Source organism: Ochotona princeps, chromosome 13, assembly GCF_030435755.1.
Source record: "Ochotona princeps isolate mOchPri1 chromosome 13, mOchPri1.hap1, whole genome shotgun sequence".
NCBI lineage: Eukaryota > Metazoa > Chordata > Mammalia > Lagomorpha > Ochotonidae > Ochotona > Ochotona princeps.
In genome coordinates, this window is record NC_080844.1 from 53,820,219 (window position 1) to 53,842,948 (window position 22,730).

The 22,730-nt window shown below is 46.5% G+C and overlaps 1 protein-coding gene across 5 annotated transcripts in view; it reads left to right on the plus strand.

The window, feature by feature from the left end:
• RBM20 (RNA binding motif protein 20) overlaps positions 1-22,730 on the plus strand; it is a 185,796-nt gene that overhangs the window by 110,205 nt on the left and 52,861 nt on the right. For 3 of the 5 annotated variants that reach the window (XM_058671388.1, XM_058671392.1, XM_058671390.1), the window contains exon 2: positions 21,177-22,263. In XM_058671388.1, the coding sequence (XP_058527371.1) occupies positions 21,177-22,263 (1,087 nt within the window). Of the gene's footprint in view, positions 1-5,194; positions 5,338-21,176; positions 22,264-22,730 lie in introns of those variants that run through there. The other 2 variants (XM_058671389.1, XM_058671391.1) reach the window with 2 other exon arrangements.

The window sequence follows — 22,730 nt, forward strand, 5'->3', positions numbered from 1 at the left end:
ATGGAGGCAGTATCAGCCCAGCTGAATTCTTCTGTCTCATTAAAAATTGCTTTTAACTGAAAAATGGATGTCTGTTAAAGAAGAACTGGAAAGTTCTCCCAAAGAGAAAGAAGAAAGGGCCCAGCCCGATGGCTCAATGGCTAAATCCTCACCTTCCAAGCACCAGGATCCTATATGGGCACTGGTTCCTGTCCCAGCTGCTTTGCTTCCCATCCAGCTCCCTGCTTATGAGAAAGCAGTTGAGGATGGCCCAAAGCCTTGTGACCCTGCACCTGTGTGATACTACCATCTAAAGAAGCTATGTTAAATGTATTTCTGTGTTCTCTGGTAGATTTTCCTATCAAAGGGTTATTGTGGGCCCAGTGTGATAGCCTAGTGGCTAAATCCTCGCCTTATATGTTTGGGATCCCATCTGGGTGCCAGTTCATATCCTGGCTACTCCACTTCCTGTCCAGCTCCCTGCTTGTGGCCTGGGAAAGCAGTCAATGATGGCCCAAGGCCTTGGGACCCTATACCTACGCGGGAGATCCAGAAGAGGCTCCTGGCTCCTGGCTTTGGATTGGCTCAGAACCGACCATTGCAGCTGCTTGGGGAGTGAATCAATGGATGGAAGATCTCTCTCTCTGCCTCTCCTTCACTCTGTAAATCTGTCTTTCCAATAAAAATAAGTATGTTTTTAAAGATGGGTTATTTTACCTTTCACATGCCTATAATTTTAGTACTAAAACATGCACAGTTTGTGTGTGGTTTAAAAATAGCATTAAATAGTATGTGGATGCTTAACATTACTTTTTAAAGATTGATCTACTGGGGCCCGGCGGCGTGCCCTAGCAGGCTAAAGTCCTCGCCTTGAAAGCCCCGGGATCCCATATGGGCGCCGGTTCTAATCCTGGCAGCTCCACTTCCCATCCAGCTCCCTGCTTGTGGCCTGGGAAAGCAGTCGAGGACGGCCCAATGCATTGGGACACTGCACCCGCGTGGGAGACCTGGAAGAGGTTCCAGGTTCCTGGCTTTGAATCGGCACACATCGGCCCATTGCGGCTCACTTGGGGAGTGAATCATCGGATGGAAGATCTTCCTCTCTGTCTCTCCTCCTCTCTGTATATCTGGCTGTAATAAAAAATGAATAAATCTTTAAAAAAAAAAAAGATTGATCTACTGGTTCACTCTCAAAATGGCTGCAGCCGTTGGCCTGGACTGGGCTGAAGCAGGGCCCTAGAACTCCATCCTAGTTTTGCACGTGGGTGGCAGGGGCCCAAGTACTTGAGTCATCTTTTGCTGCTTTCCCAGGCACATTAGCAGTAAGCTCCATCAGAGACAGAGCAGCCAGTATTTGAACACCGCTGGTTAGGCCTCTCAAGATTAGCTTTCAGTGGCTACCTGGGATGTCCCTAAGTTCCTATGATCAAGCAATTCTGTGTCCATAAGTTCTGTATCTGTGGGTTCAACCAAACCATTTTTTTTTTCAATTCTTTTTTTTTAATTATATTGTTGACAATCTTTACATAGTTAATTACAGTAAAAAGGTTCAGGGGCTATAGGGAAGTGGATAAGACTATTATGTCCATATTGTTTCCTTCTTGTATCTGAGGTAAAGGGGGATATTGAGGGAGAAGCCCCACCCAGTTTCCCACCCACCCCAAGTCCCAGATGTGGGGCATGCTCTGAGATCCTTGCTCAAGTGGTTTTAATAGTTCACCCGTTATGAATCGCTGCCAACCAAAGCATTTTTAAAAAAAGGATCATCCATAGTGGATATGTCCATATTTCTCTCTTTCATTGTTCCCTGTGCAATAGGGCCCAACAACTCTATATAACATGTATATTATATCAAGTATTATAAGTAATCTGGAGATGTACATAGATTATATGCTAATATAACATCATTTTGTATAAGGCACTGTGCACTCTTGAATCTTGGCGTCTTCTCAGGGTTCTGGAACCCATCCCACATGGATCTCAGGAGATAATTGCACTTGGCACTTGGGCATCTCGAGCTACAAGGATTTGGTGACTGGCTTGGTGTCCCTTAGTGAGTGGGTGATGAAGTCTTCAAACCCTGAGGAAAATGTTCATTAGTCACTGACTGCCCACTTTTCCCTGCCTTTGTCCCCTATATACTGGGTCTGTGTACTCCTACCAGTTGTGTTGTCATTACATTGTTGTGTTTAACAACCTCTCCCACTTGCCCTGAGGATCACTATACCATGTACTGCAGCACATGAATCCAGGTGTGAAGGACAAAGTATCCTTCCCCGTTGAGGCACCCATTGTATCCTAACAATCAGTGGTTTTCATTTAGGCCAGAGGTGCCTCCTACTTTTCCTAACCCCAGTTCCACCTTTTTCCTTCACACTCGTTGGGGAGCAGGAACAGGAATAACCAAAGAGATAGTTATAGGCTTGAATTTCTAGCAGATAGTCCAGGGCTGTGCTGTTCCCTTAACCATTTCTGTGAGGGTAGATGGAAGATGTGGCTTCCCTCCTAGCAGGACTGATTTCGTGGTACCATTCTCACAAGGTCACATGCTTAGAAAGGTGCTGTGCTTGGTTAGTTCTTTCCATTCTACTCTCCCTGGGAGTTGCTGGTCATTGGTCCTGCTCTCTGTACATGTTGAACACTACTTTCCTGCAGCATCCACTTCCTTGAAGATCTGTATGATATTTATGTTTATGGCTCGTGTGTACCATGTAGGATGTTCTAACAACAAGTCAACTGAAGCATGCCTTAATTTCTACTGACCATATTCATGACAGCTTTGATACTTTGGGCAAGGTACTGAGTCATTTTTAGACTCGGTGCCCTGTTGAGTGGAGATAGTGATTGTTTTAAGATTTGTGAGAATCAGGAGAATATATAAAGCCAGTGACATAACACATCCACTTAAAATCATCTGTTGTTCTTCTGTCCCTCTTTCCTTGGTATGGTGTTGATATATAGTTTGTCCTTAATATGGGCTTCCTACTTTCACCTGAATTCCAGTCAGTGATGATAAATTTGTACATCTTCAAGTCCTGTTGTGTCCTGGTCTCTGGCTAGGGTTAGGACGACACAGAAGGTCTGCTAGTACTCAATGTTCTTTTTCTGGAGGTTGTTTTTCAGGTCATGCATCTGTTGGAGAACTTTATTTTAGTAATCATCTTCATGAGCTTTATGTAACTGTCATACTGTGGATACCCCAGTAGCATGACTACATCAGGCACTGGGCTGTGTGGGACACACACCTTTCACCATAATCCTGGAGGTGGGCACAACCCTGTTCCCTTTCCTGGGGCAGGTATGGCTGTTGAACTCCAGGTCCTTGATTCTTAACCACAGTATCCAGCTGCTGCTTTCCCTGGGGTTGGGACAGGAGTCACATAACCTTTTGTGTGGGTGTGGGGAGATGGGTATGTTGGAACTTCCGCGCACTCTTACCCTAACCATGTTCTGGGCACGAAGGAGAAGGACAGAAAGTGAACAAGGGCAAAATGTGTTGTCACTGATGGAAACTGAGCCTGGTGCTTGAAGAAACCTAGCAAACCATGGGAGGGGGCCAAGGCCTGAGCAGACATGCAACTGTGGCCAGGCTGGCAGGGTCCCATGGGTCAGGAGCTGGGACTGGCGCCCTTGGGTGTATGGGACTAAGTCAGTGGCCAAGAGCCAACTGAGCCTCTGGTAGCCTTCAGGCCATGACTAAATTAGGAAAGAAGGAGCCCTTGGGCTCTCTTGGTCACTCACTAGGGAGGTGGGTACTGGGAGGGACCCTGGAAACAGGCTGTCGAGGCGGACCTGACTGGGTTTCACTCTGCCTATGGAGGGGCCCTGCTCAGAGCTGCAGCTTAATCTCATCAGGAGGGACGCTGTTGCTGACATGGTGGTCCTAGAGGTGGTGTATGTAGGAGGTGATGTTGCCATGCCTCCTCCTTCCCAGGGTCTGAGGGAAACAGAAAACCTGGTAAGCTTCAGTCACCAAGGCATTTACAAGCTGTTGGGGTGAAAGTTTCAGCTTTAAAAAGCGTGTCCTAGCGAGCCATTTGGGAGGGGATTACAGCGGCAGCAGGTGCCACAGATGAACTTCAGACTGCCCCAGACTGGACAGACTTTGGATGGCAGTCGCTGTACATTTCTAGGTGACAAAGTCTCTGTGATAGCAGTTTTTGATTTGGAAGAATCACAGCAAAGTTGGGTTGGGTTGGGTTGGATTGTTCGAGTGTGATGGTGTGAGGTTTGGAAAAAAAAAAGTTACAAAAAAACAAAAGCAAAAACACGCCATAGTAGGATGGTGGTTCCTGGAAAAAAAATAGTGAGCGAGTGTGTCAGTAATTAAAGGCATAAGTAAGGCCAACCCTGTTACATGACCCCAGCTTCCTGGTGCACTCTCAGACAGGGACTTTGTGGCTCTGCATTGCCCACCCCACCTTCTGCAAGATGGTTTGGAGGCCTTTGCCTTAGGGGGCTTCTCAGCTGGGCACGGTTGATGTCTTAGCCCAACAATCTGCCCTGAGCATTGTAGGAATGTCGCAGCACCCCTGGTCTCTATCCAGCAGATTCCAATGCCCCCAATCTGGGTCCTGACGGGACCAAATGTCCCCAGCCAGCAGAATCACCCTGCCACTGCTGAGAGAGGAGAATCATGTTTTTCGCAGTAACCATGGGGCAGAGAAGGTGGTAAACTGACAATCATCCCGTAACACCCCTGTTCCTCACCAGCAAGGGGTTCTGATTCCAGGAAATCAGCGATGCTGCCTGACATGGTTGTGTTGCTCATTATTCTGGGGGCCTCCATGACCAAACTGTCACCTGTGTCCACGGAGTTAAAAAAAAAAAAAAAAGACAGTGGACAAAGAAAGCCCCAACACCAAAAAAATAGAGCCATCAGCCAGGCCAAGAAGCACTGAAAATTTACAGAAAGCAGTAGCAGGCTGAGCCCAAGGCTGCCTCCTTCAGGCATGTTCCCAGGAGACCTATCTCCCTGGAGCTGGCTTGGGTGTTGATATGTGAAGAGGCTGAGAACATGTGGCGTAAACATCGACTGATAGTGTTTGCCATTTACACTCCGCATGTGTAATGCGGCAGGAATGGCCCCTGGCGACATGTGACTCCCCTTCCAGACGGTGCGCAGTGGCGGTGACCGCTCTTTCTCTTTCACTCGCTCCCTTGCCTGTATCCCCCCGCTGCCCCTTCTCAGACTCGTGAGAGTTCCAGTGGAGGCTTGTCATGATTGGCGTGCAGAGAGCTAGTAGAATGTGGTCGGAATTTTCTAGGGAGGCACATGCGCAACACCCAAAATGACTCCCGGCTTGGGCGGCCGCAGGTCAGCGCTTGGTGCCAGGCGCCCTGGTCCGTTTCAGAAAGGTAAGGACGCATGACGTCATCTCACCTCTCCCCAAAACCAGGGGGGATCTGGGTGGTTTCTTTTTCTCCTCCAGTCCAGGCAGAACTTCTGACCATGGTCTTGTCGCTAAGCGTTTGTGCATGAGTATGCGATTTGTTTGCGTCCCTACCCCCTCCTGCTTGAGAAAATGTTAATAAGTGGTTCCCAGCGGCTCTTTTTAACATGTGACCCAAACCAGCTCACCATGACCCCAGTGAAATCCGCGATCCCCACGTCAGGAAGTTGAGATGTCCGTTTTACGCTGGTTACTAAACTCTTTTTGAAGGCAAGTCGCTGGACTCCTGGAAAACAGACTGCGTTATCATGAGGTCTGAGGGGCTGGACGGGGACGTGTTGAGAATTCTGAAACCCCACAAAGGAATTAAGATGAGATGTTTGGTGTTAATCATTGGGGTTTGGTGATGAGAGAAAATGAACCTTGGAGCATTTGAGAGGTGCTGGGTCTGTTGAGTGCAGAGCGGGACTCACCGTGAACCCGGATTTGCGAGCAGGTTTTTTTCGGCCAAGACACGGCTCAGAGCTGCTGTTGACTGCCACTGCCGTGGCTTTGCCATGGCCGTCAGCAGTTCTTAGGTACCTGTAAGTAGAGTTAGCAATTTCAAACAGATCGTTCTAATAATCTCTGAGCAAGTCAGCAAGCAAGGGTGCAAACTTCGGTAGTGAGGTTTGGGACATATTTGGACCGGATGTGATGAGCTTTTGGCAGGCTCAAGCACAGCCAAACAGGACTCATTTCATTTTTTTAATCTGATGCAATTAAAAGTAGCTAGGACACAAGCAGTAGGGGAATGCTGGTTTTCTGCTTGCAAGAGTGCAAAAGCAAAGTTACATTCACTTAACATGGTGTATATGAGCTGTCTCATGACATGGGAACATTTTAAGCTTAAAAATAAATCTGTATGTGGCCTTGCCATTGGCTTCTGTTTTATGTGTCTTGGCATCTTTTCTCTCTCCCTCTGGTATATGTTTGCAACATGTGAGAACACTGAAGAGGAGGGGGTTAAAATTTTCACACACCTACCCATCCCCCACCATGCATACACTAACAGCTGCCATGTATGGTTTTGCGGAATTTGATATTTTGAATGCAGTGACTTCCTTCTTTGCCATAGTAATACAATAATCAATTTTACCATAGAGGACTGTGTACATGTCGGGCCTGGGCTGCTCCTAATTAGCAATGCATGGGAGAAGAGAGACAAATACAGGAGCATGGTTTCAAGTGAAAAATCAGCCTTCAGGTTTTAACCACTCTGGTCTCAACCAGGGCAGGGCTGAATCTGTTTACATCTTAACCGTGGGTTGTTTGTGGTGTTCCCCTCAAAATTTAGAATGGCATGTATAAAATTAACAGTAATGGGCCTGCCCCTCTAACCGTTACTGCTTTGTCTTTTATCACCACTCTGCAGTACCTTTCCTATGGCCATTGCTTTGTAAGATAGAGACAACAGCCAGAAGTAGCATTCATGTAATATTTGCTGCCTCGAATGGCTCCAGTCAGAAAAGTATGTGTCTTAAGTTTCTAGAAATTTCCATCCTTTGGGACATAGATGTTTTCTCAATAAATAGTTATGCCATGTATTTTGAAGATTTCAACTTTCGTGGTTGAAATTTGTCCTCTGATTTGTCCAGCGCTGAACCAGGCAGGGTCTGAAAGAATCGGAAAGATTTTTGGACATAGATGATGTCCTCCAAGTGCTTGTAAAAATCCTTCCCCTACAAGACTTACCTAGCTTTCTGCAGGAGAAACAAAGCAATGGGTGTCCTCTGGGAGAACCCCTACCACGAAAAAAGAGCAGTAGTTGAAGTGTGAAGAAGCTGTGTCCGTAGAGCCGGGAAATACTGATTACTTATTGTTTGTGAGACCCTTGTGGAATTAGGAAAATGTGTTTTTAAGAGTAGTTTAAGACTAGCGATCATGATGTTGGGAGTGACAAAAAAAATGGCTTTTTGGACCCAAAGTAATAAAACACGGACTGGTTCCATTCCTTTAGAGAAGGGTGACTTTCAGACTGGGCTTCACAGTAATTTCCCCTAGAAATTGCTGAAAATCCCAGTGCCCAGGTTGAATTGGAGTTTCTGGAATTGCAACCCACATGCCAGTATTTTCAAGCAGTCCCTCGGCAATTCCAAGTGCCAGCAGGCAGGAGGGAGATTGATACAGATAACTTTATCCAAAGGTTCATGTTTTGGTCCAGACGTTCCAGGGTGAGTTTGGTAAGAATGGACTTTTGGAGGATGCTGCTTCTTCATGCAAAGAGTTTTGGCCCTCGAGAGTCTGAAAGCTCCGTTCTCTGCATGAAAGGAGCTCCCTTCAGTCAACTAACTCACCTAAAAAGTGTTCTGAGCCATGAGTGTTCTTATTCCAGGGCACTAGGTGTTGTCAAAGATGTCAGCAGTGTTTCTGAAAGGGAGGTGGTAGTAAGAGTGATTGCAGGTGTCTTTGAGGTTGTCCCTGCAGTGAGCAGATCCCCCTCTCCACCACATGGAAAAGGAAATCCCCCTCTTGATGTCCTGGGAAGACAGCCAGGAAGAGCTCCTTAAAAATCCAGGGGCTACTGAATTCCTGAACACTCCCTGCAGAGCCCTTGATTTGGGGAGTAATGTTATGATGCCCTAGTCCACTTGCTCTCAACGACAAGGTCAGCATCACCTGGATTTTTTAGGAATGCCAGTTCTTGGGCCCTACCACAGACCTCCTGAGTCAGTTCCCTGGGGTGGGCCCAGCCTCTGTGAGAGAAGCTCTTCTGGTGACCTCCAAAGCCGGAGAGTCACTGCAGCAAGCTCACCTCGTCACTTACAGGCGGGTCCTCGGCTCTGCCTGAATTCACCAGGGTTCGAGATCCCAAACTCCTGAAATCTGTCTCTGGACTGTGCCCAAATCAGCCAGTCTGATCAAGATGATCACACCCACCACCCAAAAATTGTAAGGAGGAAAGCAAGCTCAGATGCCTTTTTTGTCCCTCCAGTTTCACAGATGAGAAAACTAAGAGCTGCAAGGTGAAGCTACAACAATAACATGCACAGCTGCTGGTTTCTGGAGCTTCTGTGAGAAGTGGATCTACTTACAACCAGACCGCTGCCCCCAGCCGCAGCCCCAGTGTGCCTCAGATGTAGACACAGTGTTAGTATTTGGCTTAAATTGCGTCAGTTAAAAAGTTCGGTTGAGATTCAGGAAATCCAGGAACAGAGCAGCAATTTTAACTTTTAAAAAAAATGGATCTAACATTTTTATTTGGATTTGAACTTGGCTTGGAGTTTGGGGATCATTCTTGTACGTTTATGAGGAAAGCCTCCGAAAGCATGGGGATTGTAGGGTGTGTTGCTGGAGCTTGTGTTTCATTTCAAAATCATGTTGATTAGACACTCAGAACAGCTCAAATCACACACGCAGAAATGGTGTTTTCCTTAGGTTTACTTAAAAGAAAAAATTGTGACAAGTCTGTTAGTTGAATGTTTTAGAATTTTGTACTTAGTGTGATTGGTGGTATTTGCATAATTCTAAGGCGTTCAGAGACTGAATCCAATCCCTATTCTCTGCAGAGGCTCATCTTTGAAAGCTTGGAGCAGCATTCGTGCAGCATTTAGCCAGGAAAACCTATTGAGAATGTGGTACACAACTACTGTTTACATACATGTGCACAGGGGACAGTGAGTACATGGAAGCAGTCACTGGTTCACACATCCACCTGTGCTCAGCACCGCAGTGTGCTATAGAGCACGTAGACCCAGGCTTGAGTGGGAGTATCAGACAAGTAATGAAGTAGGCACTTTGGAGAGGGAGTCACATAGGAGTTGAGAGGGAATAAAATGGAGGCTAGAAGAACAGTCAGGTATTCTGGGGCTCATACAAAAGGCACCAGTGCTCACTGGGTGGAGTCAGAACAGCCCATCCAGAGGAGGTGCATGTGAGTTGCATTTTGAGTAATGGTGATGGTTCGGGTGAAAGTTGTCTAAGAGCAGGCCCCTTCACTGGGACTGTGTGTGTGTCTGATCTATTGATTTGAAAGGCAGGGTTACAGAGGGGGAAAGACAGAGCAGGAGAGATTGTCTGTCTACTGGTTCTGTCCTCAGCTGTCTGCAACAGCCTAGACTGGGCCTGCTAAAACCAACAGACATGAATTCAGTCCAGGTCTCTGATGTGGGTGTGAGGGAACCAACTACCGGAACTGTGACTTTTGCTGCTTCCCATAGTGCACTTCAGAGAGAAGGTAGAATTGAAAGTGGAGCTGGGGCTCAACCCCAGGCACACCACTGTGCTAACCATTGTTCAGAAAGATCTCCGCTGATCTCAGGAGTTACACCAGCTCCCTGGGCTTCAGCTTCAAATTCTGCCCAGCATGCCTGTCATGAAAAATTGTGTCTCAGGCAAACCACTGCTGCCCTGAACAGATGTAAGTTGTGTTTCACCCTAATAGCTGTTAGTTGACTTGTGTCATGCCTTTGTAGAAGAGTGACACTCTTAGTATTTCATTCAGTAAGCATCCCAGGATGGAGCTGCCACAGTTTTGACCTGTTCACTCCTAAATAGTTTATTTGCAACCTGTGGGCATAACCACTTTGACCCAAGAGAACATATGTGGATGACTTTCATGGTTGCTGCCTGGAGACGCATGATCTGCCCTAAATCCTAGATATAGACCAATGGTTTCTTTTGAAGACATCCCAGGAAATCAAAATAGCTACTGACCCTAATTTGATCATTACACATTATATACATGTATTGAATTAACACTGCATTGCATAAACATGTACAATTATTATGTGTCCATTACAAATTTCATAGTACTTTAAAAAAGAATTGCAGAATCTCAAGAATGATATTCCCAAAATTTATGCAGGAAAAAAGGAGAGGAAGACATAAAAAGAATAATTTTAGAAAGGTTAATTTGTATAATAGTAATAGTTGCTATTATCATACTCAGCATAGCACCTGCCTATGGCATATGATCTTCATGACAGTCGTGCCCAGCAGTCAGCAGGCTGGACATTATAGCTTCCGTTGGAGAAGAAACGTTAGTTGCCAGGTTTGAAAGACAGACGGGACCTCTGAGATCCTTCCATCCAACTTTTCATGTTATGAAAGACCTAGAGAAACTGGTGGCCCTACAATCCCATGGAGAGAAAAGCAAGTGGTAGGACTAGCCCCTGATGTCCTCATTTCAAGTTTGCCCATTTTTTACTCTGTTATATTGCTCATTCTTTTTTGTGTTAAAAGAGACATTGGAAAATACGCATTTCTTGGTTTAGGAGAATGTTTTGGAAACTGTGTTTCATGATATTTTATGATATATAATATATATAATAGAAAACATCTTTTTTTTTCATTTTCTGTATGTAGGTGAGTATGGGTCAGCAGATTTATAGATAGACACACATGCCACTTCTTGCTGTCACTTTGGGAGACAATGATAGAGTTGAACTAGGCAGAATCTCTGTAGGAATTTTTATTTTATCTGCATAATTTTAAAGTGTTTTTTCACTTGCTGTGTTTGGAAGGTTGAGAGACAAAGAGAGGGAGATTGAGGAAAGAGCAATTGAGGGGCAGATAGACAAAGATCTCCCAGTAGCTGGTTTATTCACAGGACTGGGCCAGGAGCCAAGAACTCAAACCAGGCCTCCTATGAGCACGGCAGGGACTCAGCTAGTTGAGCTGTCATCTGTTGCCTTGCAGGGTGCGTTCTAGCAGGAATCTGCAATGGAACCGGGACTCTGATATTGCTTGAGGGTTTCCCAAAAGACACCTTAACAGCCATGCCAAAATCTGAGGGAAAAAATGAGCCTAATATTAACATTTGTTCATGTGGGGTGATGAGCTGAGCATAACAAGTACTTGTTATGCTCTTTTGTTTGTTTGTTTTTGGGGGTTTTTTTTTTGCTTTTTTTTTTTTTTTTTTTTTTTAGGTTTACTTATTTTTATTGGAAAGGCAGATCAGATTTATGCAAAAAGGAGAGATCTTCCATCTGCTGGTTCACTCTCCAAATGGCTGTGTTGGCTGGAGCTGAGACCGTCTTAAATTAGGAATTTCTTCTGGGTCTCCTGTGTAAGTGTGGGGTCCCAAGGCTTTGGGCCATCCTCTATTGCTTTTCCAGGTCACAAGCAGGGAACCGGGTGGGAAGTGGAGCAGCCGGGGCAGGAACCATTGCCCATATAGGATTCCAGCACTTGCAAAGTGAGGGTTTAGCCACTGAATCATCATGACGGGCTCTATGCTCTTCCATTTTTACCATTTTAAAAAGTCAACACAAATATGAATATTAAAAATAAACTCCCACTTAAGAGACTATAATTTTATAAAAATAAATGATGTTTTAAAGAAAGAAAAATGGTCCAGAGGACGCAGAAGTGCTATGTGGTTCTGGGTAGTTATATTAGCACTGATTCTTTTTTTTTGAGCCTGCTCTGCTGTGACACTAACAGAAGCAGTGTGAGCTACTTTCTGTGCATTTGCTGTGCGGTTAGTTCTTCTTTGCACATTTGGAGCCCTTCTCATAACTCCAGCAGCAAAGGTAGCACTGCCTTGTCATCTCTATAGCTACCCCTTTGGTTGTGTGGTTCTTGGCTCTAGGAGTCATACTCTGCTTGGTGAAGGGCGGCATGAGGCAGATGATTCAACACCAGGCTCACATTCAGAGAAAGCCCAGGAATGTGGCTCGGTCCCACTTCATGAACATGGAACAGAGGCTAGAAATTTGGGCTTCCTGTGAGAAGACCCTCACGCACTGCCCAGTCAAGCCCTTTATTTACTGGATGACCTCAGGTGGTTGATCCAGTCTTTATCAGTCTCAATCTTTCTTAATGGAATCTGGAACCACTGGGCTGTTCTGGAGATCCAATTGCTCTTGAGGTAAAAGCACTTATTAACCCAACTGAAAAACACGGAACAAAAGAGAGATGACAGAATGATTAGTGCATCATGAATCATTGCAGGAGATGCGTGGTGATATGAGTCATCATAGGGTAATGTCATGGCAAAAGCCCAGACACGGGAGAACAGCACCGGCCCAGTAATCTTAAAATTAGTCACAGAGGCCTGGTGGCCATGGCCCAGTGTTGTTGTTGTTACCCAATAAGAGAGCGCTATCAAAAAAATGCGTGTTCCCACTGCTCTCCCTGCAAAAGGCACTTTGCTGGTGAATGTGAATGGGAATACCTTCCCACCTCCCCACCCCTAGCTGTCGCAACAGGCCTGGGGAGGGAGACCTAGGTTCTGCCAAGATGAATGGCTTGGGTTGATTCACATGTTACACAGATTTATGGTGTTAATTTTTTTTTTCAACTGTAGGAATGAGTGAATTCAACTGAATGATTTGTGGGGCCCCTTCTTGCTCCTGAAACCTGTGTTAATCAGATAGACATGTCATCTTTCTAACCTGTCAGTTAGGAACTGCTCCCTGTGGCTTACACCCAAGCTTGGCTTCTGAGAGCGTCATAGTAGGCTTGACCGTTTCTGATCCAAGGGGGCAATGAGCTCTCAGGAGGCAGTGGAAGGGTAGATCCAGCAAAGACCTGACTCTAAGCATTGCATATGACTATGTGACTTGATTGATGTGTACACACTTGATTGATTTGTACAGATATGAAAAAGTGTGGGAAAGCATTCTGTTACCTAGTCATGAGCCCTCTCAGCTGATTAACACAAAAGAAGAAGTGGCACATTTGTTATTCAGTCTGGAATGTCAACCGAGTTGGCCTGAGAATGAATGTGAATTCCCGAATTAGTTATCTTGGAAGATGCTGTGCTTATGGCAGATGTGGCCACTTGGGTTGACTTGGACACAAGCATACTCTGGGATGTGGTTCTTGGCTTCTGCCTTTGTTCCTGGCTGAATCTTGCTGGGAAGAGCCTGCAAATGGATGTGCACACGTTCATGCTCAGGCTGCTGAGCTCCAGCTATATCCCTGTTATTTCCAACCCCTTATGTCTGTTGTTGACTCCTCTCTGGTTCACCAAGCAGCTGCTGTGACTGCGTTCCCCTCCTGCCCCAACTCACCCATTTACCTCCTGTCTCATCAGTGAGCCCTTCCCTTTGACTCTGTTCTCTCCATATTTGCATCTCTTTGTATCTCCTGTCATCCTCCCCATCCATGTCCCAGGAAGATCCCCCTGCCTATGCAGAGCTCCCTGGCTGCCTGCACTCAGAGTGGCTGTGATGGCAATCATTACAGCAATAGTAATGGTCATAGAAATTATGTCCACAATAGAAGCAATGATCACATATTGTGTACTAGGGATGGTGATGAACAATGATGTGCACCTGTTGTTCAACTCGCAAAACAAGCCTGTAGCTGGTTGTCATCTTTCTTTTAGCAAAGAGGATCTTAAGCCCAGGGAGGAGGATGCATCTGCCCACAGTTTGTAATTTCTAAAGGGTCAAACTGGAATTCATACCCAGGACAATTCCAGGGTCTGTGCTTTCAAGACTGTGGGTGCAGCACCCCCACCTGTAGCTACAAAGCTCAGCACAGTCACACTGATGTCCTTGGTGCTCTGTACATTGCCCTATTGCTAACCTGAAGCCTAGTAGCAAGGAGGTAGTCTCTAATGACATGAGTGGATTGAACACTTCCTCTGTAAAGGGGTGTTTTCTGAAAAGAAACCTGCACTCTGATCACACAGAATATGTCCTTTTCCTTGATTTCTGAACAAGGTGTGCACAGCACCTGCTGAACCCTGCTGAACACCGATGACCCTCATTGTGTGATTCCCCATTGCCTCCTCATGGAAACAAGAAAATTGTGATTTCTTTTTATGAATCGTAACACTGAGGCTTAGGGAAGGGGAGTTGCCAGTGACACACTGCGGATCAGTGGGAGTGGAACTAGAACCCAGGATGCTGGAGTGCTATCCACATTTGACCAGGACAGTCCACAGTTTACTTGTCTTTTCTGGTGACAAGAAGGCCAAAGAACACTGCACTCGTAGGAAAGACCTTTTTTCTCTTTGAGGAATGATGACTGCATCTCACAGTGCCAGTTCTTTTTTTAGTAAAAATTATTTTTTATTTGTTTGAAAGGCAGAGTTACAGAGATAGGAGGAGACATACAATCTCCCATCTGCTGGGGCTGGGCCAGGCCAAAGCCAGGAACACTAGCTTCTTCAGGTCTCCCGCTTGGGTGCAGGGACTCAAGTGCTTTGGCCATCTTCTGCTGGTTTCCCAGGTGTGTTAGCAGGAAACTGGATCCAAAGTGGAGCATCTGGGACTCAAACCAACACCCATATGGGATGCCAGCATGCAAGTTGAGGCTTAACTTACTACACTGTGGAGGCAGCACACAGTACCAGTTCTTAGTGTAGCAAAAATGATTTGTTTCCTGTTGAGAAATGGAAGGTGTTGCAGTAGATCTGGAGCTGCCCCCCATTTCCCTTGCTGTGTGTGGCCACAGCTGGATCTTGAGGCCTGAGAAGGTTTGTCCCTAACCTACACCTTTGTGGAGGGAAGGGGAACTCTCCTTGCATACGCCACTTGTACCCTGGCCTTGTGATGAGGGGGAGAGGTTTCTAGCAGCAGGAGAAAGATTTCTGTTCTCTGAACCTTCACAAAGTGAGTCTCTGGTTAGCAGACACAACAGGTTGTGCCCATGTTTCTCCTGCAGTGACCCCTTGGCTCTGACTTCTGGGTCTTTGTGGGTCCACTCCTGCCGAGGAGCCTGAAGAAGGGCAGGGAAACGGCTATGTTAAATGGAGAGGGTTCAGATAGGTTGCTGTTATTCTTGTTACTCCCTGGAAATGTGTTGGCTAATGTGCCGAAGAGTGCAGAGTAGCCAGGTACAGCTGGCTGCAGACATTCCTACCAAGTCACCCAGGAGCTAGCTCCGTGCCACTGCCCCCTGCCACTGCCCCCTCGGTTGTCTTCATTCTCAAGCTGGCTTACCTCAAGTGGTGGCTTAATGGCTGGTTTAGCAACCCTGAGGGAAAAAAAAGAAAGGAAGAAAGGAAACCCCTTGGGATGCCTGTGTCCCATGTAGGCTTTCCTGGGGGGTGAGTCCTTGTCCCACCCATATTTTCAGCTTCTTGCTGATGTGGATCCTGGGAGGTAGCAGATAATGTTTAAGTACATGGGTGCCTGCCACCCATATGGGAGACCCAAATAGAGTTCCTGGCTATGGGTTCAGCCTAGCCTAGCCCTGGCTGCTGTGGGCATCTGGAAGAATGAACCATTTGGGATGGGAGTGTTCTGTTTCTTTCTGCTTTTTAAATAATGAAGCTACTAATTAACTAGCTAGATATGTAAAAATCTTACTGAATTTCTAGCACTGACTCCAGCTGAGAATGTATTGTTTTGCTCTTCATGTCCAAATATTAACCCATCATTGTTCCTGCTTGGGGCCCCCAATAAAACATGGAAGAGTTTTGAAGCCATCAGGGGAATCATCTGGCTAGACAGCCATTGTCACATGTGGAAGACCTGGAAGAAACTCCTGGCCCCTGGCTTCCCACTGCCCCAGCCCTGGCCATTGCAGCCTTTTGGGGAGTGGACCAATGGGTTGAGAAATCTGTCTCTCCTTGTCCCTGCTTTTCAAATAAGTAAGTAAATCTTCAAAGCAAAACAAAACAGAAACAAATAAAATCTCTCTGGAGAGAGTTGCTGTTTTCATTTTGAACAAAGCTTTCTAAGCAAGAAAGGAAGCAGGGGTTTAAATCTGATTAGGCTTCTAACTGTGAGTTGTGAATCTAACCGAGATTCTTTATAGCCAATGAGGTACTTGGAAATAAGACCTCAGCCCTGAGGCCCGTAAGCCTCCCAGAGGCCCAGGTGAATCAGAGCAGCCACTGTGCGTTCAGTGTCACTTTGGTGAGTGTAGATCCGCCTTTGCTTGTGGCTGTGTGATAGACAGTCTAGTTCCGGGCTGGGATGCCAAGGTGTGCCACTCACCAAGCTGCTCTCCTCCCCAGAAGTGAAGTCTTTCTCTGTGACGACAAACAGTGGGGTTGCGCCCAGTTTAGAAGTGCACAATCCTGCCTGTGACCCCTGGACAAGGGACTGTCCCTGCCACCGTCCCTAGTGTGGTTCCCAAAAGGGCCTACCTCTTGCACTTCTCCAGAGTTCTGTGACCACGTGGCGTGTGGAAAGCACTCAGAACAAGGGGCTTTGGGAAGGCTGTGGAAAGTGAAATGACAAGTTAATTTAGATAAGTTCATTTTGGTGCACAAGCGCCTCGATTGTTCTTTTGTAATGCATGGGAAGGCATGGATTTAAAAATTTTTCCCACTAAAATCAGTATCTTTCAATTATACTTTCCATTAATTTTTGAAAGTATCCTGATTCTGAATGTTTGGGTGTTCAAGGTCAATTGATACAGATAGTTCGGAATTTTAGAAGCAAGACTGTTTCATGAGATGCTGGGAACTGATTGGGCTGCTCTGGGTTGTTAGTGAGGTTCCCCCTCCATCCAAGTAAATAGTTTTTCTGTGTTAATGAGGGGGTTGGGCGGCTCTGTCTTTAGGACCCTGTAATTCTATTTTTTTAAAAAGATTTATTTGAAAGGCAGATATATAGAGAGAAGGAGATAGAGAAAGCTCTTCTGTCTGCTGGTTCACTCCCCAAGTAGCCGCAATGGCCAGAGCTTAGCCAATCCAAAACCAGAAACCAGCTTCTTCTGGGTCTCCCACATGGGTGCAGGATCCCAAGGCTTTGAACCATCCTCCACTGCTTTCCCAGGCCACAAGCAGAGAGTAGATGGCAAGTGGGGACAGCTGGGATATGAAGCCATGCCCATATGGGATCCTCGCAGATGCATGGCAAGAATTTAGCCACTAAGTTATCACACTGGGCCCACAGGGGCCTGTAATTCTAATCTTTCTCTTGCTATCACTGTGCCTGCTGGGTGAAGCAAGCTGACTTTGAAGAGAAAGCAACCTCTTGGTTTTTCCTGGGTGAGTTTGAGTGTCAGGCCTAGTGCTCTGTGCCCCCCCCACCCCCAGAGCTTCTGGAGGGATCAGTTCATACTGACAGGTTGGGTCAGCCCCCCACCCACCACTGTCTCTCTGAGTGAAAGTCTCTTTTGTATCTAACTATTTGGAGCAGCAGAGACATAAACTGGAACCCATACGGGATGCCACTCTCACAGATAGCAGCTTTACTTGCTGTGCCACAACGGTGGGCCGTTTGATTCTCTTTTTTGAATTGTTTGAGGAACTTTATCTATACAAGTGTCTGCTAACAAGAGGTGCCACATTTCCTCCAAGTCCCAAGTTCTGATGAGCCATGGCTATTATCCTCCTTCTGAATGTCTCCATTTTAGGCTTCTGAAAAAACCATCTTTTTGTCCTTAACCAAGGATTTTCATTTGGTGTAAAAGCACTCCATCAGTGAATCCATGGCAGGTACTGAGTGCCCACCCAATACAAGGTGGTATGCTGGGGAAATGCTTGAACTTTCCAAATCTACTCCCTTCCTTCATGGAGCTTATATTTAATGGAATAGTAGGGCATTTAAGTAATGATTTTTAACACAAGGTAGAAAATGTTAAATAAAGCAACAAGGACAAACCAAGGAAGTAAGAAAATGGCAAAATAATAATAATAATAATAACAACAACAACATTTCCAGCCTCCACTTGTGTGAGACCAAGCCTTCTAGTTTTGGATTCAGAAATAAGATTGTGGGGCCTGGTGTGATGGCGGTTAAAGTCCTTGTCTTGCACACTCCAGGATCCCATATGGGTACCAGTTCTAATCCTGACGGCCCCACTTCCCATCCAGCTCTCTGCTTGTGGCCTGGGAGGGCAGTTGAGGACGGCCCAAAGCCTTGGGACTCTGCACCCACGTGAGAAATGCAAAAGAGGCTCCGGGCTCCTGGCTTCAGATTGACACAGCTTTGGCTTTTGCGGCTGTTTGGGGAGTTAATCAGCAGATGGAAAATCTTCCTCTCTGTCTCTCCTCCTTTCTGTATATCTGACTTTCCAATAAAAAATTTAAGAAAAGGAATAAGATTGTTATATACACATGAATTTTAATTATTAACTCTTGAAAGCTAAGAATTTTAGGCTTCTGAAAAAAACCATCTTTTTGTCCTTAACCAAGGATTTTCATTTTCATTTGGTGTAAAAGCACTTCTACTCGAGGTTAATTGAAGTTGAGGACAAGAACAATTTTTCAGGCCGAGTCTAAGTGGGGGAGAAAGTCTGATTCATCTCCTGACTTCATGCTGAATCTGCCACCCAAGCCACACTTTGCAGAGCACTTCCTCTCCACGCAGGACCTCCTTGAAAAGAACTTCTTGTTCCAAGTCCTCTGGGAGACGCGGGAAGTATGCAGCATGAGTTCTTTCCAGCTCAGAATGCAAGTGTAGAAAAAGCAGCTGACTTCTCCAGGAAAAACAGAACCTTGTCGTACTCTGGTCATGGAAACCAAGTTGGCACCTCATTATCGCCTTGTTTGTCAGTGCAGAGTACATGGTGGAGAGACCTGGTAGGAAGAGTGGCAGGGTTTTGACTTAAGCTTAATTGCTCTTCTAAAGCCGGATGACTTAATACTACACCAGTCGAAATCTATTATCAGACTCTTGACCATCCATCGTCCCTGGTTTTTGTATTCTTGTCCACATTGACAGTTAGTGCTTCCCTATTCTGCTGTTGCCACAATTTGAGCTGGGTCACACTGGGCTCCCAAGGCTTGGCTATGTCCAGTTCTCCTCTCCAGAGGAAGAAAAACCTGCAGCCTGCTTTCCCCTTGACCCCCAAGCCCACTCCAGGCAGGATCTTAACAGGACTGTTGGTTGGTACCTGGTTAACAACTTACTGCAAGGTTTTGGCTTTGCACACAGGAGAATGAGTAACAAGTCATTTTTATCTGGCTCTGAAATGTGTTTTGTACTAGTATCAGCGTGGGTGTGCCTGATATTCTGGGAGCTCACTTCAAACAGAACAGTGAGGCAGCCCATGGAGACGTGCTTCCAGAGAGAGAGAGAGAGAGAGAGAGAGAGCGAGCGAGCGAACAAAGAAGCCATGGTGCTTTAATTGCCTGCTGCTCTTTAACTTCTTCTCAAAGCTTTGTTGGGAGTTTGCATTCTGCATCCTCACTTCTTTGTACTCACAAGAGTGAGTGCTCATTAAGTAGGCCGTCTCATCTTTCTGAGCAGTAGGTTCTTTCCTTGTGAAATTAGAGTGAAAATGAGCGTCCCGTGAGAGTACTGGAGCCCTCACATGAGATGACATTAGCTCAGCATTGGTCACGCAGGAGCATTGTGGTAACATTAAGCCAGCTCACTTTCCCACTCTTTCCCGTCCACCAACCAAAGTAGCAGCTCTCTTTCTTTAAAGTGTCTGCCAAGTTGGAGAGGGCATGGGTGCCATGCAATTTCCATGCCTTCCTTTTTTTGGTCACCTAACCCTACCCCAGCCCCTTTTCTACCCTCACTCATTGGATGTCAGCTACACAGAGCCTGTCACAGTGGAGACTAAAGTGACCTAGCTGTGTAACACTCCCACCCCCTTCACATACAGCCCAACTGGCCGCGGCAATCCCAATCTCAGATTTCACAGTCCCATTCTTCCCATTCACATGTCCTAGAATTCCGCTTGGTTCTAGCCTCGCAAGCACGCTTTCTGCTCACACTCACTTCCCACAAGGGGAATTTAAGCTCCATGACATATGGTCTTACCCAAGAGCCCTGACTGTGGTAACTACATATCCCAGACTTTCCCAGAAAGTCTATCTCATATCCAGACCATGTGTCCTGAGTTTTGATCCAGAAACATCATAACTTACCAGCATAGGTCCCATTAAAAGGTACACACCAGACAGCATGTACACACACACACACGTGCACAAGGTCCTGGGAGTGCTGACTGCTGCACCCACTTTCGCACATTTTAATTATTTACTCATAATTTCTTGGATCAGTCCTTACACTTACTGGGTTTGAGAGCTGAGTTGAAGGGAACATAATTTCTTATTGCTATTGGATGTGAAATGAGGACAAGGATGAAAATGTGTTTGATGTAAAAATATATGCAAATCATTCTGTGTGAGCTGGAGACCTGCTCTGTAAAACTTTATGTTGGAGCATATGGATTTTCTCATGTCTTTTTTTTTTAAACCAGTGGCTTTACCATATTCAAGATGATGTTTGCCGCTGGCATCCCAGGGAGAATTTAGCATGTTGGAAGTTTCCTGTCTTCAGCTAGATGCTGGATATACTGCTTAATTATTACCAAATAAAGTAGATATATGAGTAAAAATAGTCAACAAATCACTTAAAATTTTATTACGCAACTATATTTTGATTTACTCAAGTTACACCCTGTCCCTGTATAACTAAATTTTTGTAACTTTCAATTTTGGACTCTTAAAATAATGTAATATCAAGCATCTTTGGGTTATTAAGTCTGTCTGCATTTTAGCTCATTTTCTTAGGATAGATTTGTAGGATTTAATTATTGTGTTAAAGAATGTGACTGAGGAAGGCCTGTTTCCAGTCTGCCTGTTAATATAGAAGTATGAGTTTAGACTGTTGTTGATGCAATAGCATCTATTCCTCTTCATCTCCCCAACACTGAAAACTGTCCTTTTTCTGGGTGCTGCTGTTTTGCTAAGCAGTTGTTTTTAATGGTTGGAGTTTGTATTTCTGGTTACCAGGGAGGCTGACCAATCTGTCACACAGCATTTCTATTGGATTGGATGATGTGTATGTGTGAGCAAGATGCTTGCAGGCCGGCTTGCATGTGGGACCTGTGTGGAGGGTCTTTGTGGGGGACAGGGCGGGTGTAGAGTAGACCACAGGTAAGCGAAGCCAGTCCCTTGTCCCCCGCATTGGAAACCAGCTGTGCATCTAGACCTCTGTCTCCCTGCAGTGCTGCCAAGCTCCTGGACAAGAACCCGTTTTCGGCCAGTAACCCGAACCCTCTGCTTCCTTCGCCTGCCAGTCTCCAACTGGCTCAACTGCAAGCCCAGCTCACCCTCCACCGGCTGAAGTTGGCACAGACAGCTGTCACCAACAACACTGCGGCTGCCACCGTCCTGAACCAAGTCCTCTCCAAAGTGGCCATGTCCCAGCCCCTCTTCAACCAGCTGAGGCCTCCATCTGTACTCAGCAACCCCCACGGCCATACAGGAGTGCCTCAACATACTCCAGCCATACCCGGTGCCCGGTTTCCCTCAAACACCATGGCTTTCTCACCTCCCAGCCAGACACGAGGCCCAGGACCCTCTGTGGGCCTCCCTAGCCAGCCCCCTGGTGCCATGGTGATACACCCTTTCAGTGGGGTCATGCCTCCGACCCCTGCCCAGCCAGCAGTCATCTTGGGCATTGGCAAGACAGGCCCTGCCTCTGCTCCTGCAGGATTCTACGAGTATGGCAAGGCCAACGCCAGCCAGGCATACGGCACTGAGACAGACAGTCAGCCTGGCTTCCTGCCAGCCTCGGCCTCCACCTCAGGCAGTGTGGCATATGAAGGGCACTACAGCCACGCAGCACAGGACAGCCAAGCCGCATTTGCTAAAGACTTCTATGGACCCAACTCCCAAGGGACACATGTGGCCAGTGGATTTCCAGTGGAGCAGGCCGGGGGAATGAAGGGCGAGGTAGGCGCGCTGCTGCAGGGTGTGAACAGCCAGTGGGAGAGCCCCCCTGGCTTCTCTGGCCCAGGCAAGGCCGATCTTACAGCAGGGCCCAACCTGTGGCCGCCACCCCCCAGCCAGCCCTATGAGTTGTATGACCCCGAGGAGCCCACCTCAGACAGGACCCCGCCCTCCTTTGGAGGTCGCATTAATCACAGCAAACAGGGTTTCAGTGGGGGCCGGCGGCGGGCCAAGGAGGAGCAGGGGATGCTGTCCGTGCGGCCCCTGCAGGCCCACGAGCTGAACGACTTTCACGGCGTGGCCCCCCTCCACTTGCCGCACATCTGTAGCATCTGCGACAAGAAGGTGTTTGACTTGAAGGTGAGTCATCATGGCAGGCTGCAGCCGGGAGCCATCCAGCCCTCCTGCTCACAGGCGAGCAATCATTACTCTTGGAACCTAGGGGACACAGTTGGTCTCCTTGATTAAATCAGTAGGTGTTAGATCCCAAGGGAGTTTTAGAACTGAACCTGGGCCTGTCGCTTGCTTTAAGGTGAGAAAGAGATTCCTCTCCAGAGAAAGCCAACCCCATGGGCTCAGGAATTTATGTCCCCTATTTCCTGGGGGCGTGGAGGGGTCACCCAAAACATTGCTTTTTACTGTGGTTTATGCCTAAAAGCTACCATTCTCTAAGTGTATAGTTGCACCAAGTTTGAAAGGGAGAAACAGCATAATTGTGGATTGGAGACCAGAGAGTAGTTCCCAGCCGGGCCTTAGACATCTTTTTTTTTTTTTTTTAAAGATTTATTTTATTTTCATTACAAAGTCAGATATACTGAGAGGAGGAG